The sequence below is a fragment of the Panthera uncia genome, assembly GCF_023721935.1.
Source record: "Panthera uncia isolate 11264 chromosome B3 unlocalized genomic scaffold, Puncia_PCG_1.0 HiC_scaffold_1, whole genome shotgun sequence".
NCBI lineage: Eukaryota > Metazoa > Chordata > Mammalia > Carnivora > Felidae > Panthera > Panthera uncia.
This window is the reverse complement of record NW_026057582.1, coordinates 115,324,862-115,346,180: the sequence shown is the minus strand read 5'-3', so window position 1 is coordinate 115,346,180 and position 21,319 is coordinate 115,324,862. Positions and strand designations below refer to the sequence as shown.

At 38.4% G+C, this 21,319-nt stretch overlaps 1 protein-coding gene across 3 annotated transcripts in view; it reads right to left on the bottom strand.

Moving 5' to 3' along the window:
* Positions 1-2,669: 2,669 nt before the first annotated feature.
* The window catches only part of ETFA (electron transfer flavoprotein subunit alpha), an 81,962-nt gene continuing 63,312 nt past the window's right edge, over positions 2,670-21,319 (bottom strand). For 2 of the 3 annotated variants that reach the window (XM_049611905.1, XM_049611906.1), the window contains exons 10-12: positions 17,887-17,952; positions 10,029-10,109; positions 2,670-2,964 (exon numbers count right to left, since the gene is read on the bottom strand). In XM_049611905.1, coding sequence (XP_049467862.1) covers positions 2,926-2,964; positions 10,029-10,109; positions 17,887-17,952 — 186 coding nt within the window. In that variant the 3' untranslated portion in view covers positions 2,670-2,925. The remainder of the gene's footprint in view (positions 2,965-10,028; positions 10,110-17,886; positions 17,953-21,319) is intronic. The other variant, XM_049611907.1, reaches the window with a different exon arrangement.

Genomic DNA, 21,319 nt, shown 5'->3' with positions numbered 1-21,319 from the left:
CTCCAGAAGCCTGTATTCTTAGAACCCAGCAGGATGCTACTTCAGGGCAGTGGCTGGGCCAGACTCTTCTAGGTGTTTACTCCGTAGTCCCACACAGCAAAGCAGGTGGGCCAGGGAACCCAGCAGGGAATGTCCCCCCACAGTACTGCTGAGAGAACTACACTAGGGAAAATGCTGGATTTCGCACTTTCTCAACTACTGAAAAGCTGAGATCAGGCTCTCATTGGGTCTCAGTCCATAGAGTGAGGTAGTCATTTGCTTGATTTAGATGGCCTTAAGGACCTATTCAGCTCTTTGCTCACAGGGCTGGCTTTCAACATGTGTATTTCTGCTCTCTCAGGGATTGTTTGGCCAAAGTAATCAGACCACCCAACTCCCAGGGGCTGTATGAGGTTAACCAAAGACTTCAAAAAACTAGGGAGAGGGGCGCCTGGGTGGCTCAGTCGGTTAAGCGTCCGACTTTGGCTCAGGTCACGATCTCGCGGTCTGTGAGTTCGAGCCCCGCGTCGGGCCCTGTGCTGACAGCTCAGAGCCTGGAGCCTGTTTCAGATTCTGTGTCTCCCTCTCTCTCTGACCCTCCCCCGTTCATGCTCTGTCTCTGTCTCAAAAATAAATAAACGTTAAAAAAAAAAAAAAAAAACTAGGGAGAAAAGCACAAAACACACACACCCACACACACACTAAAGAAAGCTACCCCTAACATCTTTCCCCACACTGCTTCCAGCTGTTCTTCTGAGTCCTCAAGCCTGATATAGGGGCAGAGTCATTAGGAGCTGACAGCTTGGTGTCCAATAAAACACAGTATGAAAAGAACACACCAAATTGCACCTTCTGGCATATATTATAGTTTTAACAATTTGCCACCACCCCGCACAGCTGCCTTTTTAAGGTAAACTCTAAGTAGGCACTTAGAGGGGCTTCTGAGTTGAATAAAATCCTGGAGAGACAAACCCAGAACACCATCTCTCCTCCCCAGCTAGGATCCTGAATGTGTGCCCAGCCCACCTGGCACTGAGCACTTAGCGCCCTTTACCTGAGGTTACTGTGCAGCAAGTCTCCCTGTTCCTTGGGTCGAGGTGAGGCAGAAACCTACACTGGTGAAACCATGGCTCTGAAGCCAGACTTCCTGGTTTCAAATCCTGGCTCTCATGTACAGGCTACCTGAATTTGGGCAAGTTACAGAACCTTGCTGTGCCTCAGCTTCCTCATCTGTAAAAATAGGGATAATAATAGCATTTATCCTACAGGGTGCTCTGAGGACTGAAGGTTTAATAAGTGTGAAGTGTTCCAGTGGCGCCTAGCATATAGTAAGCGCGTGGTACTTGATGCTATTATGGAGATGGGGTGTGGTGGTCATGACAGGAAGAAACCAAAGGAGAGAAAGACCAATCAGTTCCATTCTGAGGCTGGGAACCACACAGACGTGCCACCTGGGACTGGTCCTCCCTGAGCCAGCACACCCTAGACTAGGGGTCCCTCTCCACTTGTCGCCTGTGCATCCCTCCTATCCCCAAGGTACAGTGTCCAACAGGGTAAAGGGAGAGGGCCCTAAGCAAGGTGAACTCCCCTGGGAAGAGCCTCAAACCTGTGGTCTTGGACAAGTCTTCGTTTTCTTCACCACTTCTCTGTGCTTCAGTGTCCCATCTGAACAAGGGAGCTGAACCAGATGATCGCTCTCAGCCCTGACATTCTACAATGCTGTGCTTCATTTTATTGCCATCTTTTCATCCTATGAGGTTCAAGAAGGCTGAAATGCCAGAGGCGTTTAACTTCTAAAAGTGTTTCATAGCAAGGGATTATGACACAAATCAGTTCACCTAGTCCGCCCCTCCCCTCATGTACCACTGGTCACTTCCTATGCCCTCCCTGAGGTTTCCTCGTCCTGTTACCTACTACAACTTCTGCAGATCTGCTTCAGACACAGCTGTCTTCATTCTACTTGCCTGCTGGCTCCTGGCTTTTACAGGACTCCAGATAACTGCCTGTACCTTCCCACAGAATGGACCAAGCCTCACTAGCCTCTGTTCTTGGTCTCGCACTTATACTAGCTTCTAGCCCCTGTGGAACTCTTGATCTCAGCTGTGCCCTAGGGGGCAGAGTGAGAGTGCCAGAGGCAACCGCAAGTGTGGCCATCTCCCATGCCTGGCTGCTTCCTAAGAGAACCCAAAGGAAGCATCAGGAGGGCCAGAGAAAAGCCAAAGCAATCTCTGAGCAGGAATTTAAACATAATATCAAACTATCTGTTAACAAAAGAGGCCATATTGTGGCAAAGCAGCCCCTCCTTCTCCATTCCCCTCTTCTTTATAGACAAAGTCCTCTATAAGCTGACAAAACTTTAAAATGAAATGGAAAATTAAATTTAACTTAAGCCAACTAAATATATTCAGTAGATTCAGGTTTATCAGATCTGCTTTTGTCATATTAGTTATGGTTTTCTGAAGACTGGAATATATTTAAGAGAATATTCATGCTTTTTTAGCTGAATTTGCCAATCTAGTTCCCTTCTCTCAATAATCATATTAAGATGATTAGTCTGGTAGGAGCATTCATTTTTATAATCTTGCATAAAACCCAGAGTCCTCCATGAACAAGACAGGCAAAGAAAAAATCAATTTTTACTCATTTTCTTCAGTTTTTTTTCTTTATGAAGCTAGGCATATTTCTGGTAGTAGTTTTAAAGCTGTGGAAATGTTTTATTATTATATATTGTATTACAGAATTAGAAAATTTCAAAAAATAATTGTTTGGAACCACAAATAATTAAAAAGAAATATAATAACAGGCTCATAAAAAAGCATTCTGGCATCTGTGAGAATTTTTTCTTAAATTACGATATTTAGCTCTTCATACTTTTGAATATACTAGCCATGAATTTCTACTTCAACTGAATACTTTGACATATATTCCTTCTTGAAATATGGTAACTCATTTTTTCTTCAGCAGCTCAGTCATTTCAGGAACTACCTGCAAATTAAAAAAAATAAAAGTAATTAAGCAATTTGAGCCTTTAGTGTGCTACAGTCATAGCTCCTTAAGAAGTACACGGAGGCCAAAAGAAGCCACGTGCATCACTGCTGAGGCACGAGGTGCCCCTCCCCCACCCAACTCCCCCCTTGGGTGGCCTCCCTCCCATCTGTGGGAAGACTATACACGTTTACAGGGAGAAACCACCCAGACACACGGCTGGCAGGACCACTGGCCCACGCACTGCCTAGGGACCTTTGTGACACAACCACAAACCTTACAAAGGCACCACAGAAACAGGAGTCCAATTTTTCTTTTGTGAGGAGAGTCATGTGTATTTTTTACCTTCATGTTTTCTGGGCATTCTTCCTTCCCTTACTGTACTCTGGCCTTTCCTTCAAAGTCCATACCAAAGTCTCTTCCTTAGTCATGACTCTTGCTGGCCCCCCTAGCACTTGTTTTCTCATTGTTCGTTTGCTCACTCATCTTTCCTTCCACAAACACTACAGTTGCTTCTTCAGCACATGTTACTATCTTTCTGCACTTAAAAACAGCCTGCACGCTGAACATTCAATTTCACCATTCTTTATGAAAATAAAGGTTGTGCTAATGCAATGTCTGGTCAACAGACAAAATAAGAAACCACAGTGAAGGAAAACTGACGGAGTTGGCTCCCATTTTAAAATGGATTAATTACTAACCCTTAGTCTTGGCAGTTCAGGGGCTGCAACTGGAACTTTCAGTGTGAAGCTGCTTTCAGCCTGGACAACAGAGGAGGCTGTGAGTGGGGACTGCAGGGGAGGGTCACACGGAGCCCACCTGAAAACTAGCCGAGCCACTTGTGTAAAACATCAATTACCCAGTCTTCCATGGGGCTGTCGACTGTCCTAGCTCAGAGAGATCCCAGTTGAACTCGCCACTGATGAATATAGCCTCTCAATTATTTAAGAGAGCTACATTTCCATTAGGTGGAAATAATGTGTTCGTACAAAATTTATTAAGGAAATTGTCGACATGTTGTTTCTTCCGAATGTCACTTTGTCTCCAGCCTGTTAAAAGGCCCATGTTTACCATGGAGCCAGCAGGCATTAGCTCAGGGGCAGCATTAGGTGCTGGCACCACTTGTCCCAGCTTTCCACGGTGGAGAGACCATGAGCTTATGCCAGTCACACAGATGACATGCTAAACAAGCCTCACGTGGGACCGACGTGTTTCATGAAAAATAGGCTAGAGCCTAACAACTTCTTTTAAATGAAACATTTAACCTGAGTTAGAACACACAATTTTTAAAAACCTTACAGAACGTCTTCCTGCCACACTACCCAAAATAGGGTTAAGAGGACTTTGTCCATCATCTATATCCTTTTTTATTAGATCAACCTCAGACTTTCCAAGCATACCACACAATGCCTTACTTAGGGAAAAGAAAATGCCAACTCTGGTTCACTGAATATCTTATAGCCTGAGCAAACTCAAAGATCTGGATTCTTATTTTTATTTTAGATATTGTAGAGGCAGCTCTCTATTCAGTAAGACTAAATGAAAGTAAATTTACATTTAAAATAAGATATTCTGGGGTGCTTGGGTGGCTCAGTCGGTTAAGCATCCGACTTCATCTCAGGTCATGACCTCACAGTTCATGAGTTTGAGCGCCACATCGGGCTCTGTGCTGACAGCTCAGAGCCTGGATACTGCTTTGGATTCTGTGTCTCCCTCTCTCTCTGCCCCATTCCCACTTATGGTCTCTCTCTCTCTGTCTTAAAATATTTAAAAAAGAAAAGTAACAGCTGTTAACAAAGATGTGGAAAAACTAGAACATTTGCACACTGCTGAATGTAAAGTGGTGCAGCCACTAGAGAAAGCAGCTTGGAGATTCTTTGAAAAGCTAACCACAGAATTACCACATTATCCAGCAATTCAAAGGTATATACCCAAAGGAAATCAAAGTGGGGACTTAGAACAGATATTTGTAGGCCTATAATCATTGTACTGGATTAGACAAAAGTTTCACATATATGACACCTACTAAAGGACAAGCAATAAAAGAAAAAATAAACTGGACTTCAACAAATTGTAAACCTGTATGCGTCAAAGGACACTGAGAAAGTGAAAAGACAGGAGCTCCCCTCTACTTGTTAGATGGGATGCTGCCTGATTCATGACTCATTTAATAAAGCCAGTAATAAAAACAAATAAGTAAATTGCAAAAGAAAAGAAAAGAGAAGAGGGAGAGAGAAAACAGGAAAAGTCAACCCGCAGAATGAAGAAAATATTTGCAAATCATATACCTAATAAAGAACTTGTATCCAGAATAAAGAACTCTTATAACTCAACTACAAAAAGACAAATAACACAACTTTAAAATGGGCAAAGGATTTGCACAGACATATCTCCAAAGAAAATACATTATAAATGGTTAATAAAGACATGAAGAAATGCTCATCATCATTAGCTATCAAGGAAATACAAATCAAGACCACAACAAGTTACCATTTCATACCCATTAGGAAGTCTGTAACAAAAAAGATGGGATAGTAAGAAGTGTTAGTGAGTGTATGGAGAAATTGGAGCCTTCATATACATTATTGGTGGAAATGTAAAATGGGGCAGCCACTTTGGAAAACAATCTGACAGTTCTTCAAAATGCTAAAAATAGAGTTTTCAAGTGACCCAGAAATTCCATTCCTAGATATATACCCAAACAAGATAAAAACATATATGTATGTATAAAAGCTTAAATGCTCACAGTAGCATTTATAATAGCCAAAGAGTAGAAAGTCAAATGTCTATCAAATGATTAATGCATAAACAAAATGAGGCATATCCACACAATGGATATTATTTTGCACTAAAAGGAAATGAAAGTGCTGATATAGGAGACAACACAGATGAATCTTGAAAACATTATGCTAAGAAGCCAACCACAGAAAGCCCATATATTACATGATTCTATTTATATGAAATGTCCAGGATTGGCAAATCCATAGAAACACAAAACAGGTTAGTTGTTGCCAGGGGCTGGGGAGAGTGCAGAACAGGGAGTGACTGCAAATGGGTATGGGGTTTCTTCTCAGTGTGAAGAAAATGTTCTGGAATTAAATAGCTAATGGTTGCATAACTCTGAATATACTAAAACTCACTGAACTTTGCATTTTAAAAGGGTGAACTTTATGATTTGTGAATTAAATTTCAGGAAAGCTTTAAAAAAACAACAACAACAACAACCAGTCAGGTGGTGTCCTGTGCTCTGTCACTCTGACTCTGATTATAATATTTACCATTTATTGAACACCTATTATGTACCTATTATGAAAAGAAATACAAACAGGTAGGCTAATATTTAACCAAGACTGTACTAGGTATAGCATAATCTCATTTAACTTTCAATACAACCATGTAAGGTAGGTAGTATATTATTTATATTACTTTTGAGGAAGCTTACATTCAGAAAAATTAAGTAATTGGCCAAGATAACTTAACTAGTATGTGGCCAAGACAGAATCTGAATTAAAGCTCTTAACTACTGTACCATATTATTTTTCTTATATTAAGAAAAAAACAACTTGTCATCTCTAACTCATGATTACTGAAGGGTGACATAAAACAATAAATATTAAAGAATAAATTTACATTTACATTTACTCCAGACATGAAGTTTGGTGGATACCATATCACTTAGAGAATTATTAGTCACGCTATGTGTGACAGTTTGAAATTTAAAATTTTTACACAGAAATTTAGTCTAAAAAAGTCCTTTTTACATAACTATTATTTGACTTATGATATTTTTTTTAAGATTTTATTTTTTTAAGTAATCTCTACGCCTGACGTGGGGCTTGAACTTACAACCCTGAGATCAAGATCTGCATGCTCTCCCAATTGAGCTAGGCAGGCACCCCTGACTTAAAATATTTTCTTTAAAGTCTTAATCTGAAATAGATTATGCTCTCACTCACTCATATTTTGCATAATTGTACTTTTATGTATTGTTATACCTTTAAATATTTGATTTTTAAAAGACAGAGGGTGACCCTGAAGAGTATAGTCACTATACTACCTTGTCCACTCTTCGGTCAGAATTACTACAATATTCATCTATATTATACTCATTCTGATTTCAACTGACAAAACAATCTGATGGATACCGTCTAAGTTCCCAGAGTCTGCCAAAGGTGCAATCCTTTTTACTGCGATTTATTAAAGAGCAGTAGTGATGAACCACCTGGCAGTCCCTGATGAGATGGGAAGGCAGGGTGATGAGTGAAAGGATGGAATCAGGAGCCTTAGTTGTACCAAAAACTTGCAGAATAACTTCCCCAAATCACATCTCTTTGGGACATAGGCAATTTAAAAAAGAACATGACTCATTTGTGTTATACATGTAGTAGCTAATGGGAAGCTGCAACTCAAGCAGTAATTTTTTTTTTAAAGATTTTATTTTTAAGTCATTTCTATACCCAACATGGGGCTTGAACTTACAATCCCGAGATCAAGAGTCACATGCTCTACCAACCAAGCCAGCTAGGTGCCCCCCAAGCAATATTTTTGATATTTTATAATCTAATCAGACTGCTTTTTAAAGGATTAACTTTTCTCCCTTTATATTAATTAAAGGTATATATAACTGTGCTTCAGAACTTCGGAGCAGGATGAGATAATCACTACCTTAATATAATTCTAGCTAAAAGCAAATAAACGTTAGGTCTTAGTCCAAACACATTATCACATGTAGGCTTCTTAAAACACCAAGAACAGCTTGAGAATCTCCAGTTGGAAATCGGCTAACTGAATGATTCTTTAGGTCCATTTCCACTTCTACTATCCTAGGACTCTCAACAAGATACCTCTCTCAGCACACACACGCTCTCACTCGCTCACATACCTCTCTGTCTCTCTCTCATGTCAAACCTGGGAGCTCCCCTAAATGCAAGAAGCACAGTGTGTGTGATACCATTCCATCAGTAATTGCTACAAAGATGCTCCTGCCCCAAGGCAGGTGTCCACCGTATAAACATCACAAATTTCCAACTAATACTTCATCCATTTATCAAGTAAGCCCTGTCTGTAGGTTGCAATACACAATACGCTAACAGAAAAACATAAACAAAACAACTTGCAAATTTATTAAAATATTCTCTTGAAGAAAAATAAAAGCAAACTACAGTAGATGTCTGTTTGCAAATGTGTCAACACAATACATGGATAGGGTTCAGAAGTGTTTAATTTCATATTTTTTATTTAAAAGGTCTTTACCCCTCTACCCCTTCTCACTGGAGCTAAATGCTTGGTACTTGAACAAAGTTATCCTTGTACAGAGATACAAAAAATTTGTTTTTCACACTAACTTTTCCTCCAACTGGCATATCTTAGTGGTCAAATGACTACCATTAATTACTGTTCTTACAGGGGCTCCTGGGTGGCTCAGTTGGTTAGGAATCGGACTCTTGATTTCGGCTCAAGTCATGATCTCACGGTTTGTGAGGTTGAGCCCCACGTCGGGCTCTGCGCTTGGGACTCTCCCTCTTTCTCTGCCCTTCCCCTGCTCACCCACGCATGTGCGCGCTAGCTCTCTCTCTCTCTCAACATAATAAACTTAAAACTTATATATATTGTTCTTACACAGCTGGGCCAAGTAACAATTGCAGAAGAACTACCTAAATCCTAAATTTCAATTATAGGACCCCAGGATCACTGAAGTGGGGCTGTACTCTTCCAGGGCAAGATACAGGCCCTTTGACGGATGGGGTGGGGGGTGCTCCTGAGGTGAAGGATGCCCTATGAACACATACTTCACAGTTTAGACGTGTTCTCAAAATACACTCATTAGTTTATCTGGATCATATACACTGCTAGTGGAGCCGTGGTAATGGGCCAATCCTCTTGCCAAGAGGACCACCCTGGCTCTATTCTCAGGCTGCAGCCTCTCTATTAAGGCCCACAGTAGCTCACTGTAATTCTGTGCAAGGGGTTCCTCACTCTAGCAAACCGACTTCTCCCTGGGCTAGATGCTACTTTCAGAGCCTCAGTGCCTGCATGAGTGCTTTCTGCACTTCTAGGCAACCTAGAAGTTTGTAGACAGGCCCTGAGGGACAAAAAGCAGTTAGGCCATGCATGAGCTATCACCTTTAAATGTGGCCAAATGAGTATCAGGTGCACATCAATATCACTAAAGTAATTTCATTCATGGGTAGGGTAACTACAGGGGTGGTGGCAGGGTGGAAAGAACACTCAAAACAGTGAAGACTATGAAGAGTGGGAAATAAGTGTTCTCCCCTACATTCATCAGGTTAGGAAGGCCTTTAACTCTCAAGCAGAGCATACTTGTTGAGTCAGATAAAATGGACTTGAATGCCCCCTCTTTCCCTGAAAAGCTGTAGCATTGTTGGCAAATTTCTGAATGAGGGTATTTGATGTGAATTTCTTTAAGGTACCTGTCAAATATGATTCTAAGTTATAATTACCTGAATCACTTCACATTGTGTACTAACTATGCACACGAGATGCCAAAAGTCCTGTGGATATTTTAAAGACAATATGGATTACCTCTTTTTTTCTTTTTTTAAAGTTTATTTATTTTGAAAGCGAGAGCAAGCGGGGTAGGGGCAGAGAGAGAGACTGGAGAGAAAGAATCCCAAACAGGCTCTGTACCACCAGCGCAGGGCCCTATGTGGGGCTCGAACCCAGGAACCATAAGATCATGATCTGAGCTGAAATCAGGATTTGGAAGCTTAACCCACTGAGCCAACCAGGCTCCCCCGTAAGAACAGTAATTAACGGCAGTCATTTGACCACTAAGATATACCAGTGGGAGGAAAAGTTAGTATGAAAAACGGAAATGGCCCCAATGGACTCCCTCTTAAAGGGAAAGTTATAACACTTTATATAAATGTCATGTATTTATCAGGACAACTTCACTTTAGCTCAAAACTGGTAAATGTATTAATATATAGAGACACAGTACACACACATACAAGACTTTCCTATAATAGCCTCTTTTCTATCAACTCTAAAAGGTTCTTGGATGACAAGCTAGGTAACAGCCACCTCTCTGATGGCCAGCTTACCTTAAATAAATCAGCGACTATTCCGTAATCTGCCACTTGAAAAATTGGAGCTTCTGGGTCTTTGTTAATAGCCACAATTGTCTGTGAAATAAAGAGTTTGGCCTTTATCAAGAAAACATATAGATTGATGGCTGTATTTTAACATTCCCAACAACAAATTTATATGGTTAAAAATGTCTACCAAATAAGATTAATCTGATTCATTTGTGCCAATATTGTAAATTTATAAATTTCTGGGTTGGTACATAACAAAATTATCTCCCACTCCCCACTGGCCCATCACAGTATTTTAAAAGATTTTAAACCATTATTTTTCTAAGTTCTTCTCTGACTTATGGAAAGAAAATATTTTAGGAAGTAATAAATCAGAGGAGAGGATTCTGGGAAGATGGCAAAGTAGGAAGCATCAGCAATCTGTCTCCCCATCTAGACTGTTAACAACTGCATTGGCAGAATCTGTCTAATGTAACCATTTTGGAACTCTTGGAGCTTGCAACTTCCAGGGCATGGCTTGCAAAGTAAGCTGCAGCTCTTTAGTGCAGTAACAGTCCCCACCCCCAGTGGCAAGCAGCTGTGCACATATTCCTGGAGCAGCTTGCACACAGCCTGCAGGAACAAGAGTGGGCAAAAAGAACTCTTGTCCCCCAACTACTGGGGGACCAGTGCTTTGGTTACTGACTGCTGTTTCTGATCAAAGAGATGCATACAAATAGAGGAGGATGGCCATTGCTGTTGCACTTCCCCACTGTTGCACGTCCCTCCCCTACTCTGGCTAAAGTTACCTCCAGGGGATTTAAAGCCTTAAAGCACTTCTTCTGCCTCCCTTCATTGTTCTCTTTTTCTCAAAAGCAACTGCTGATACAGGGAAAATTACAAATTGGCCACACATTCAGGCTGAGAAAGGACACAAAAAGACCTTAAGTTTATACCTCAGGTTAATCTTTGGCAAAGAGCCTACAACAATCAAAAAAGAACCATAAATAAAAACAAACAGTGGGGCGCCTGGGTGGCTCAGTCCAGTTAAGCGTCTGACTTCAGCTCAGGTCATGATCTCTCACGGTCAGGTCCCTGAGTTCAAGCCCCGCATCGGGCTCTGTGCTGACCGCTCAGAGCCTGGAGCCTGTTTTGGATTCTGTGTCTCCCTCTCTCTCTGACCCTCCCCCATTCATGCTCTGTCTCTCTCTGTCTCAAAAATAAATGTTAAAAAAAAAATTTTTTTTTTTTTAAAAACAAACAGCAAACCCTGGGAAAGGAGGAGAATCTGATTAACAGGAATACCATATTATCAGATTTAAATATCCAGTTTTCAACAACAACAACAAAATCACAAGGCATACTAAGAAACAGGAAAAAAAAATCAAGGAAAATTCCATTCAAAGGCAAAAAAAAAAAAAATAAAATCAATAGAAATTGCCTATGAAAAAGATCCGGGGGTGCCTGGGTGGCTTAGTCGTCTGGGTGTCCGACTTCAGCTTAGGTCATGATCTCATGGTTGGTGAGTTCGAGCCCCGTGTCAGGCTCTGTACTGACAGCTTAGAGCCTGGAGCCTGCTTCAGATTCTGTGTCTCCCTCTCTCTCTCTGCTCCTCCCCCGCTCATGCTCTCTCTCTCTCTAAAAAATAAACATTAAAAAAAATTTTTTTAAAGAAAAAGATCCAAAGGCAGCCCTACCATAGAAAGACTTTAAAACAACCATTTTAAAGATGCTCAAAGAATTATAAAGATGTGGAGGAAGTCAAGCTAGCAATGTATGAACAAAATGGAAATATCAAAAAAGAGGCGAAATTTAAAGAGAAACCAAAAAGAAAATTCTGGAGATGTAAAATATAATAACTGAAATAAAAAATTCACTGGAGAGACTGAAACGCAGATCTGAACAAGCAGAAGACAGAATCAGCAAACCTGAAAGTAGGACAATGGAGGGGCGCCTGGGCGGCTCAGTCAATTAAGCATCCAACTTTGGCTCAGGTCATGATCTCGCAGTTTGTGGGTTTGAGCCCTGCATCGGGCTGTGCTGACAGCTCAGAGTCTGGAGCCTGCTTTGGATTCTGTGTCTCCCTCTCTCTGTCCCCTCCCCCACTTGCACTCTGTCTCTCTCTCTCAAAAACAAATAAACATTTAAAAAAATTTTTTTAAAAAGAAAGTAGGACAATGAAAATTATCAAGTCCTTAGAATAGAAAGAAAAAGATTAAAGAAAAGTGAAGGGTCCTGTGGGCCAACAACAAGCAAACAAAAATATATATTGTGGGAGACCCAGAAGAAAGAAAAAGAGGCAGAAAGAATTGAAGAAACAGTGGCTGCAAACTTCCTGAATTTGATGAAGGACATTAATATAAACATCCAAGATGTTCAACAAACTCCAAGAAAGATGAATTCAAAGAGACCCACACAAGACACATTATAGTCAAACTTTCAAAAGCCAAAGATAAAAACAGAATCTTGAAAACAGGGACATGAGACTCATTACATACAAGGGATCCTCAATATTGGCAGATTTCTCATCAGAAATATTGGAGACCAGAAGGCAGTGAGCTGATTGATACATTCAAAATGCTAAAAGAAAAAAATTGTTGACCCCAAATTTTATATCCATCAAAACTGTCCTTCCAATGACATTCTTTTTGCAGAAATTAAAAAAACCTATCCTAAAATTCATATGGAATCTCAAGGGACACTGAATAGCTAAAACAATCTAGAAAAAGAGCAAAGATGGAGGACCCATACTTCCTGATTTCAAAACTTACTACAAAGCTACAGTAATTAAAACAGTGTGGTACTGGCATAAAGACACACATACAGACGGACAGGATAGAATAGAGAGAGCTCTGAAATAGACACTCACATATATGGTCAAACGATTTTTGACAAGAGTGTCAAGACCACTGAATGCAGAAGGAGAGCCTTTACAACAAATGGTTTTGGGAAAACTCGATAAAGTTGGGACACTTAATACCAAAACAAAAAGTAACTCAAAATGGATCAAAGATTTAAGCATAAGACCTAACTAAAACTATAAAACTCTCAGAAGAAAACACAGAGGAAAGGCTGTATGACATTGTTTTTGACAATAATTTCTTGGATAGTCCATCAAACATATAAGCAATAATAGAAAAAAAGACAAACTGAACTTCATGGAAATTTTTAAATGTTGTGAATCAAAAGACACTATAAACAGAGTAAAAAATCAATCCAGAGAAAGGGAGAAATATTTGCAAATCATACATTGGAAAAGGGATTAATATACAGAATATTTTTTAATAAAACTTCTAAGCTGAACAAAAAACACCCAAATAAGCCTATTCAAAAAGACAACCTGAATAACCACTTCTCCAAAGAAGATACATAAATAGCCAAATAAGCACATGAAAAGGCGTTCCACATTACTGATCACTAGGGAAATGCAAATCAAAACTACAATATCACCTCACACTCATTAGGATGGCTACTATTAAAAAATATATATAACCACAAGTATTGGCAAGAATGTGGAAAATTGGAGCTCTTGTACACCATTGGTGGGAATGTGAAATGTACAACCACTGTGGAAAACATTATGGCAGTTCCTTAGAAAATTAAAAGTAGAACTGCCATGTGATCCAGCAATACCACTTTCTGGGTATATGCTGAAAAGAAATTAAAACAGGGCTCAAAGACATATTTGCACACCCATGTTCACAGTAGCATTATTTGCAATACCTAAATATGGAAGCAATCCAAGTGTCCATCAACGGATAAATACATAAGCCAAATGTGTTATACAGATACAACAGAATATTATTCAGCCCAGAAAAGGAGCAAATTCTGACATATGCTACACCATGGATGAACTCTAACAACATATGCTAAGTGAAGTAAGCCAGTCACAAAAAGACAAATATATGTGATGACTCCACTTATCTGAGGTACTCAGAATAGTCAAAATCATAGAGACAGAAAGTATAACTGTGGTTACCAGGAGGTGGAAGGTATGGGGGGAAATTAGGAACTTATTGTTTAATGGGTACAGAGTTTCATTTTACAAGATGAAAAGAATTCTGGAATTGGATGGTGGTGATGGTTGCACAACACTATGAATAATTTAATATCACTGACAATGTGTACACAATTTTTAATTCTACACTTAAAAAAGGTAAACATAGTAAATTTTATGTGTATTTTACCACAGAATTTTAAGTAGAGTACACTCAAAAAAGTTGAATTTTACTATATATAAATTATACCTCAATAATCTGACTTAAACAAAAGGTAACTGAAAAGTTCTGCAGTTTATCAAAAAACTTTAGATACACTGAATAAAACCTTTGAATGAAAAATTAAGTACCTTATATTTGGTGTGTTTTATTCAATATGATAGTTAGAAGTCTACTTTATTAAATCATTAGATATTTATTATGATTAGTCAACCTTTAGCTTATTTCACTTATAAAATGATTAATATCTTCTATGTCCTGTTAACAATATATAAATTTAAATGCGGGTTTTTTTATTTTTGAAAGAGAGAGAGCATGTGCACATGTGCATGTCTGGGAAGGACAGAGAGAATCTCAAGCAGGCTCCATGCTCAGCACAGAGTTGGATTCAGGACTTGATCTCACAACTGTGAAATCAAACCTGAGCCGAAATCAAGAGTCAGACGCTTAACCAACTGAACCACCCAGGTGCTCCTAAACTTGTGATTTTAAATGTTGGATTTCAACTTAAAAAAAAGACAAAAACAAAAACAGAACAAATCCACACCCTAATTCATATAGTTTGTAGCTCAAACTATTTATCTTCCATATACTGCATTCCACTTACTATTTTTAAATTATTATCCTGGGTCTTTATTACAATATAGAAGTTATCTAGTCAGCCTGTTAGTAAGGAACTTTAAAACAAAAAGGTTTAAGTCCTTAGGTATGCAGCAAATATAATATAATAAATTACTATGTCTCCTACAAGAACTACCAAAAGGTCCTCTTATCTCCTACAAGAATTTTTAACATGAAGGATTATAATGACCAATTAGTAACAGATTAAGGAGAAATAGTCACACAAAAAGGTGCTGCATTTACCAATTATTCAATTTATTAATAACAGATTTACGTATATGTTACAAAGTGTTTGGTATTCTTCATAGGTGCTTCTAACACCACTGCAATGAAAGTTTTGACTCTAGGGGCACCTGGGTGACTCGGTCGGTTAAGCGTCCAACTCTTGATACTGGCTCCAGGTCATCATCTCACAGTTTGTGAGTTCCAGCCTCACATGGGGCTCTGCACTGGCAGCCCAGAGCCTGCCTGATTCTGTGTATCCCTCTCTCTGCACTCATGCACACGTGTACACGTGTGCACTCGCTCTCAAAATAAGTAAAGTATTGACTCTAATATTTGATTCTAATGTGGTGTTATTTTTGCTTTAAAAAAATGTTTGTTTTTAAAAAAAAATTTTTATTTATTTACTTATTTATTTATTTATTTAGAGAACATGTGCACGTGGGGGAGGGGAAGAGAGAGAATCCCAATATAATAAATAATAATAAAATATAAATATAATATAATATAATAAATAAATAAATATAATAATAAAATATATATAATAATATATATAAATAAATAAATATAATAAAATAAAATCAGCAAGGAGCCTGATGCAGGGCTCAATATCACAAATGGAGAGATCATGACCTGAGTGGAAATCAAGAGGTGGAGACTTAACCGACTGAGCTACCCAGGCGCCCCTAATGTGGTGTTATTTTAATAGATTATAATAATTCATTTCTCTAGAAGTAAAATTAAGTTTCTAATGCCTATTACTCTATCACATGAAAACAGCTGGAACACATTTTAGAAGAACTTTGATATATAGGCTGGCTTAAAATATAGGCTATATGACATATGTGTAATTCCTCTAGGGTCCCTCAAAGAGATGAAAATATTCCAGAATATCTGAGATTAGAGCACAGTGCAGTCCAGGTAACTACTATTCCAGAGAAACATGTGTGGTCGAAGACAATAAATGATGGTTTCAATATGAACCTTAAATCCAAAGTCACAAGGACTAACATTTTGAATCACAAGCATTTGATTTGTATGGAGGTGTTTCTCTTCTGGGAATATGTAAGCCTGCTTCACAGCAACTAGCAGAGATTTATTTAATTAATGATGGTTAATGATTTTCCTGGAGGCCACCTAGTCAAACATCTGACAGTTTAATCATCTGAAAGCTTTTTCATTCCTACTGTATAGCAGTTATTTTTAAAGCAAGAGCACACAACTGTGGGCAAGGAACCACTAAAGTATTTAAGAATGCTCCCCTTCCTTACACAACTTTTAAAGCACAGATTGTATTCAATGAAATTAATACATATATAGTTCAAAAAGTGCTTTCATTACATTGACTCATTTGATATAACGACCAAATCTCATATTCTCTAAACTATACCATGATGCTAATTAAAACTGTAGCTTGTATGCAATGTGATTATCAGATATAAACCAATTACTCTAATATCCCATTTTTGACCTTAACCAAAATTACAACCAGAGATTGTTGTGTTTCCCACATAAGGCACTGATGACAAGGGCTATGCCTTTTTCATTTAAGCATCCCCAGCATCTGGTACAAACTAAGTGCTTAATAAATATTTGTTGACTGCATAAACAGACAAACTCTTGGCTCAAATTTCTTCTTATAGATTGTTCCCGAACACTGGTCTCCTTACTTCAATTGTTCCCTTTTTGCTTTAACATATACTAGCTACTCCATCTCTCCTGCAAGCTAGTCCTGCTGGCATGGGATGACAATTTTTACCAGGAACTTCTTGGCAGGAAGAATCTTTTATTTTAGAGAAGCAGAATTAGATATGTCTGAACTGGCCCAGCTAAAAGTATTTTTTAAGGTTACTGTACTAGAGTGTTTTTTTTTTTTTTCTTTAATGCAGCAATAACATTTTCCCCATTGGCACTGCTTGTTTTCATATCTCAGTAAAGAAACCTGCCATCCAACTGTGAAATTTGACTGGTTTTGGGCCAATTTATTTAGAGGTTACAAGGAGGTAGTGAATGCATTTTTTTCAAGTTAGAAGTTAAACCTGTTAAAAGTTTTATTACCTTTTATATCAAACTTCCATCTGAATGCATAAAAGCCAGAGTGTCAGAAGCATCTCTGTCTTCATGAAAGACTAAGTTCATAATTCAAACTGTACATTCGTATGCATGAATTAATGTGTCATATTCTGAAATATATGTTCACAGAGTCATTACACAGGACTTCCCGATATAGTCCAAGCAGCAATTTAAAATCAAGTGTTTCCTCTACATCCTGTATTTTTAACAATTACTCAGATATTAAGATGCTCCAACTCCAAATGTGTCCGTCACACTTTAGTAACAGCCTGAGAAGAGGAGCTGTGCTGACATATGAGGGTGGGACTTTTAGGGGACCAGGGTAAAGCAGATAGAGAATCAGGGATGAGAAATCTTATAAACTAGTTAGATGGTCAGAACCTCATCAAGCTGTTTTCACCCTAAATTTTCTATCCACTAATTTCAGAGCTGAAAGGGACCTCAGACATCATCAACCAACACCTGTGTTAAGCAAAGAACAGAGGTGCAGACAGGACACATCATGTGGTAAGCTAGTAGCAAAGCTGGGACTCAGGGTCACACTTTTTTTTCCTGACATGGCACTGCCTCTCCTACCAATGGTACACCTTCAATCAGTGAACAGCAGCTTGTACTTCTTTCAGTTCCTGAAAGAAATGTTAATCTGAATGGCTGAACTTACATACACTGTGTAACTATATGGAAACAGAGTGAAACCAAAATTTTAAAATATAAAAATCTTTCTTTTAGGATCATTATTATTGTGTAGTTACCTTGCTGTCTTTCATCCCAGCTAAATGTTGAATGGCTCCAGATATTCCTACAGCAATATAAAGCTCCTGAAATAAAAGAGACCATTATCATTAATACATACTTATATATATTATATTGTATCTTCCACAGTATGTGCTATTAGCAATTCAGGTCTCAGACTGAAGATATTTTAAATAGAAAAGATGCAATATGTATTACTTAAATTATGCTTACCTCCTTCCCTGATCTCCCTAATCCATAGTCTTCTTTTTCCTCTGAATTATAAACATGTGGATAATGAGAATCTATGAGCATTAAATATGTGCCAACCACTATACTAAGCATTTTACATCACCTGTTTCACTTAATCTCACAATTTCCTGTGAGGTAGCACTTTTTGTCTAGGCTATTTATTTATTCATTCATTTACAGAAAGCGCGAGTAGAGGAAGGGCAAAGAGAATCCCAAGCAGGATCATACTGCCAGCGCAGAGCCAGACACAGGGCTTGAACTCCCGAAACCACGAGATCATGACCTGAGCCAAAACCAAGAGTCAGGCGCTTAACCGACTGAGCCACTCAGGCGTCCCTGGGCTACTTTTAGATAATCACACTTTAACTCATCATTCTGTATATACCCATTCACAATATACACACAATGTACATTAACATATAAACACATACTAAAATATATTTTGACTTATTTGTCTGGCTTCTCATAAAAAGAAATTTGTTAAAAATGATCATTAGGATATATTTATTAGACTTCATATTCAGAAAAACCAAAACTACAAATCAGCCTCAAGAGGTTCTAACAGACACATATGCATGTGTACATGCACACACAGTCTCCCTAAGTAAGGAATATAAACTTCTTGAAGGCATAGGCGTAACCTTTGTATTTCTAGCACTTAATAAAAGGGCCCCCAGACTGTAGTTTCTAAGTAAATGTTGATGACAGTATTTGTGCCTCCTCCTAACCCTTCACCCCCAGTAATAACTGAAGTAACAAAGAAAATGATAACTGACTGTTGCTCTCTGTCCCCTTATCTAAAAAATTTAAAGTGTCCATGTTTGAAAATTAAAACTATCATGGAAAACCAATTTAATCAGTGCTTAATTAAAAGAGCTTAGCTGCTCCATTCTATCTATTGGATATAATTAAAGCTTTAACTGAAAAGCTTTTCCCCACACCTAAACTGAACTAGCAAGTCCTACCTTGGGTAGGGGGGTTCACCCACTATGTAAACAGATTGACACTACGGTTTCATCACAACTGACAGTAAAGACTCTCCTCAATATGATTAAGGTGGAAGGCACTGAAGGTGGCTTTTTATTTTTATATGTTTTATTACTGGGTAGATACTTCAAAGTCAATGACAGTGTCAGGTGGTCCCACCCTGTTCTGCACTGCTTATGATCTAATTTAATAACTGCTCACTCCAAAATGTGACAGCATTTCAACTAAGATCTGAGAATAGGGATTTTTCATAATACCTAAGCATGTGTGGTATGTGGCTGGATACAAGCCAATTTCTCCCTCTCTCAGTTTCCCCAATTGCAAACAGAAGGGGTACAGCCCCAACACTAGAGCTTCTTAAAAAAGCTCCACAGGATACTCTAATGTGCAGCCAGAGCTAAGAACTACTAGAATAGATGATCCATAAGCTCTTATGCAGCTTGAAATCTATTAACTCTTTCCAGCAGGACCAGGCCAGGGGATGGTATATCCCCCGGGTCTTATCTTTAAAGGCATAAATTGTCCAACTGCTTCTAGAGCAGCAAGGTACCACTGTGTACCCTGTAAAAGGAAACAACTTAATCCCTAAAGTAAGTTAAATCATCTAAAAATTATGTGGGCTTGTTTCCCAATTCAACTTGCTCTATAAAGATAAGTAAGTGCAATTTGGCCTAAAAGACTGTCTTAGGCTGCAGGAAGTAAAATGTATGGGAAAGGATAAAAAACAATCCCAATCCCAGCAATCTATCTATACAGATAGATACAGATATAGATACAGATGAGATACATACATCTCATATATATGTGATGTATATATCTCATCTATATATATATAATACATGATCAGGCATGGAGTGGTCAACAAGCTTCTTTTCTTTGAAAAAGCACCACTTTTTTATTTAAGATTTACAGGTAACTTCAAATGATAATTTTAACACCAGTTTATTTTGACTAGCATTTTTTTCACAAAAGATCATTCATTAAATTGTTAATCAAAATACACTTACTAATAAATCTCACATTCAGGAAAACCAGGACAATAAGATTTATAAAGCAAGTTATTTAGAAAGACAAACGTACAGATAGAAAACTGTCTCACTAACCACTCTTCCAAGTGTATTCTCAAAGCAAGCATTGTAAAGGATCAATAGTTCTGTAAATGAGTCCTTCTAACATACATGTCTACATTAAAATTCAACAAGTCTTAAAAGCTTCTCCATTTGCATCATAAAATGCTAATAAAAAATGATCATCCTGGCAGTAAACATCTACATAAATATAAATGAAATTTACTTTAAACCCCATGAGATATGAATACCATTGACTTTAACCATAAATGTCACTAAGGAAATAAAAGATTCTGGGCCAAAGCAAACCAAGGGGCCATTCCTGCCTCTCTGACCAGTATAAGTGGTCCAAATAGGTTCACATGACCAACGGGACCTTATTTTACTGTCTTACAAACATGGTTCTCTGAATAAATATAAAAGCATTGAAATAATAACCAGAAAGAGTCCTGGGATTTGGGCTTCTGTTCTGAGATCTGATAGCTCTCTGAGGCAGGAAGAGAGACTTTTTTCTTCTTTTTTAAAAAACATGTACAGGCAATTAGACTATTATCTTAGGATGCTTCCTCATGGCTCAGAAAGCATTTCTGTATTTCAATAATAATAATTAGTATGTATAAAACTCTCCACAGATGCTAATTTATGGAGCACTTTAGACCCTGCTTCACAACATAACAAGGCAATCCCTGCCCTGAAGCACTTTCCTTCTAAAATCAGATAGTAAGTAAGATAGTTTGGAGAGAAAATGAGAGGTGACTTGGAGGGAAGAACAGCAATTAAGGGTTCAAAAAAAGGTAGGATTAAAGAAAGGAACAGACACAGAAATAGGGAGGGGTAGTTCTGGAGATAAAATCCTAGCAGCCTTAACAAAGGGAGAGAATCTAGAAGTGAAACTAGATCAACCTACATGAGCTGGCAGCAGTTTGGGATGGTCATTCTGCAAATGAAGAATGGGGATGGGACTGTGGGAAAAAAGAAAGCCACCAGGGTGGTAAGAGGACCAGAGGTTATTCTGAAATAGAAAGAAGGGATGGCATTCACTTCAACAGAAACAAGGACCAGTAGGAGAAAGCACAAATTACTCTTCTCTTGTCAAAACCTAAAAAAGACTACAGCTACAGGCTCAACAAAAGAATTCAGGGGCAGG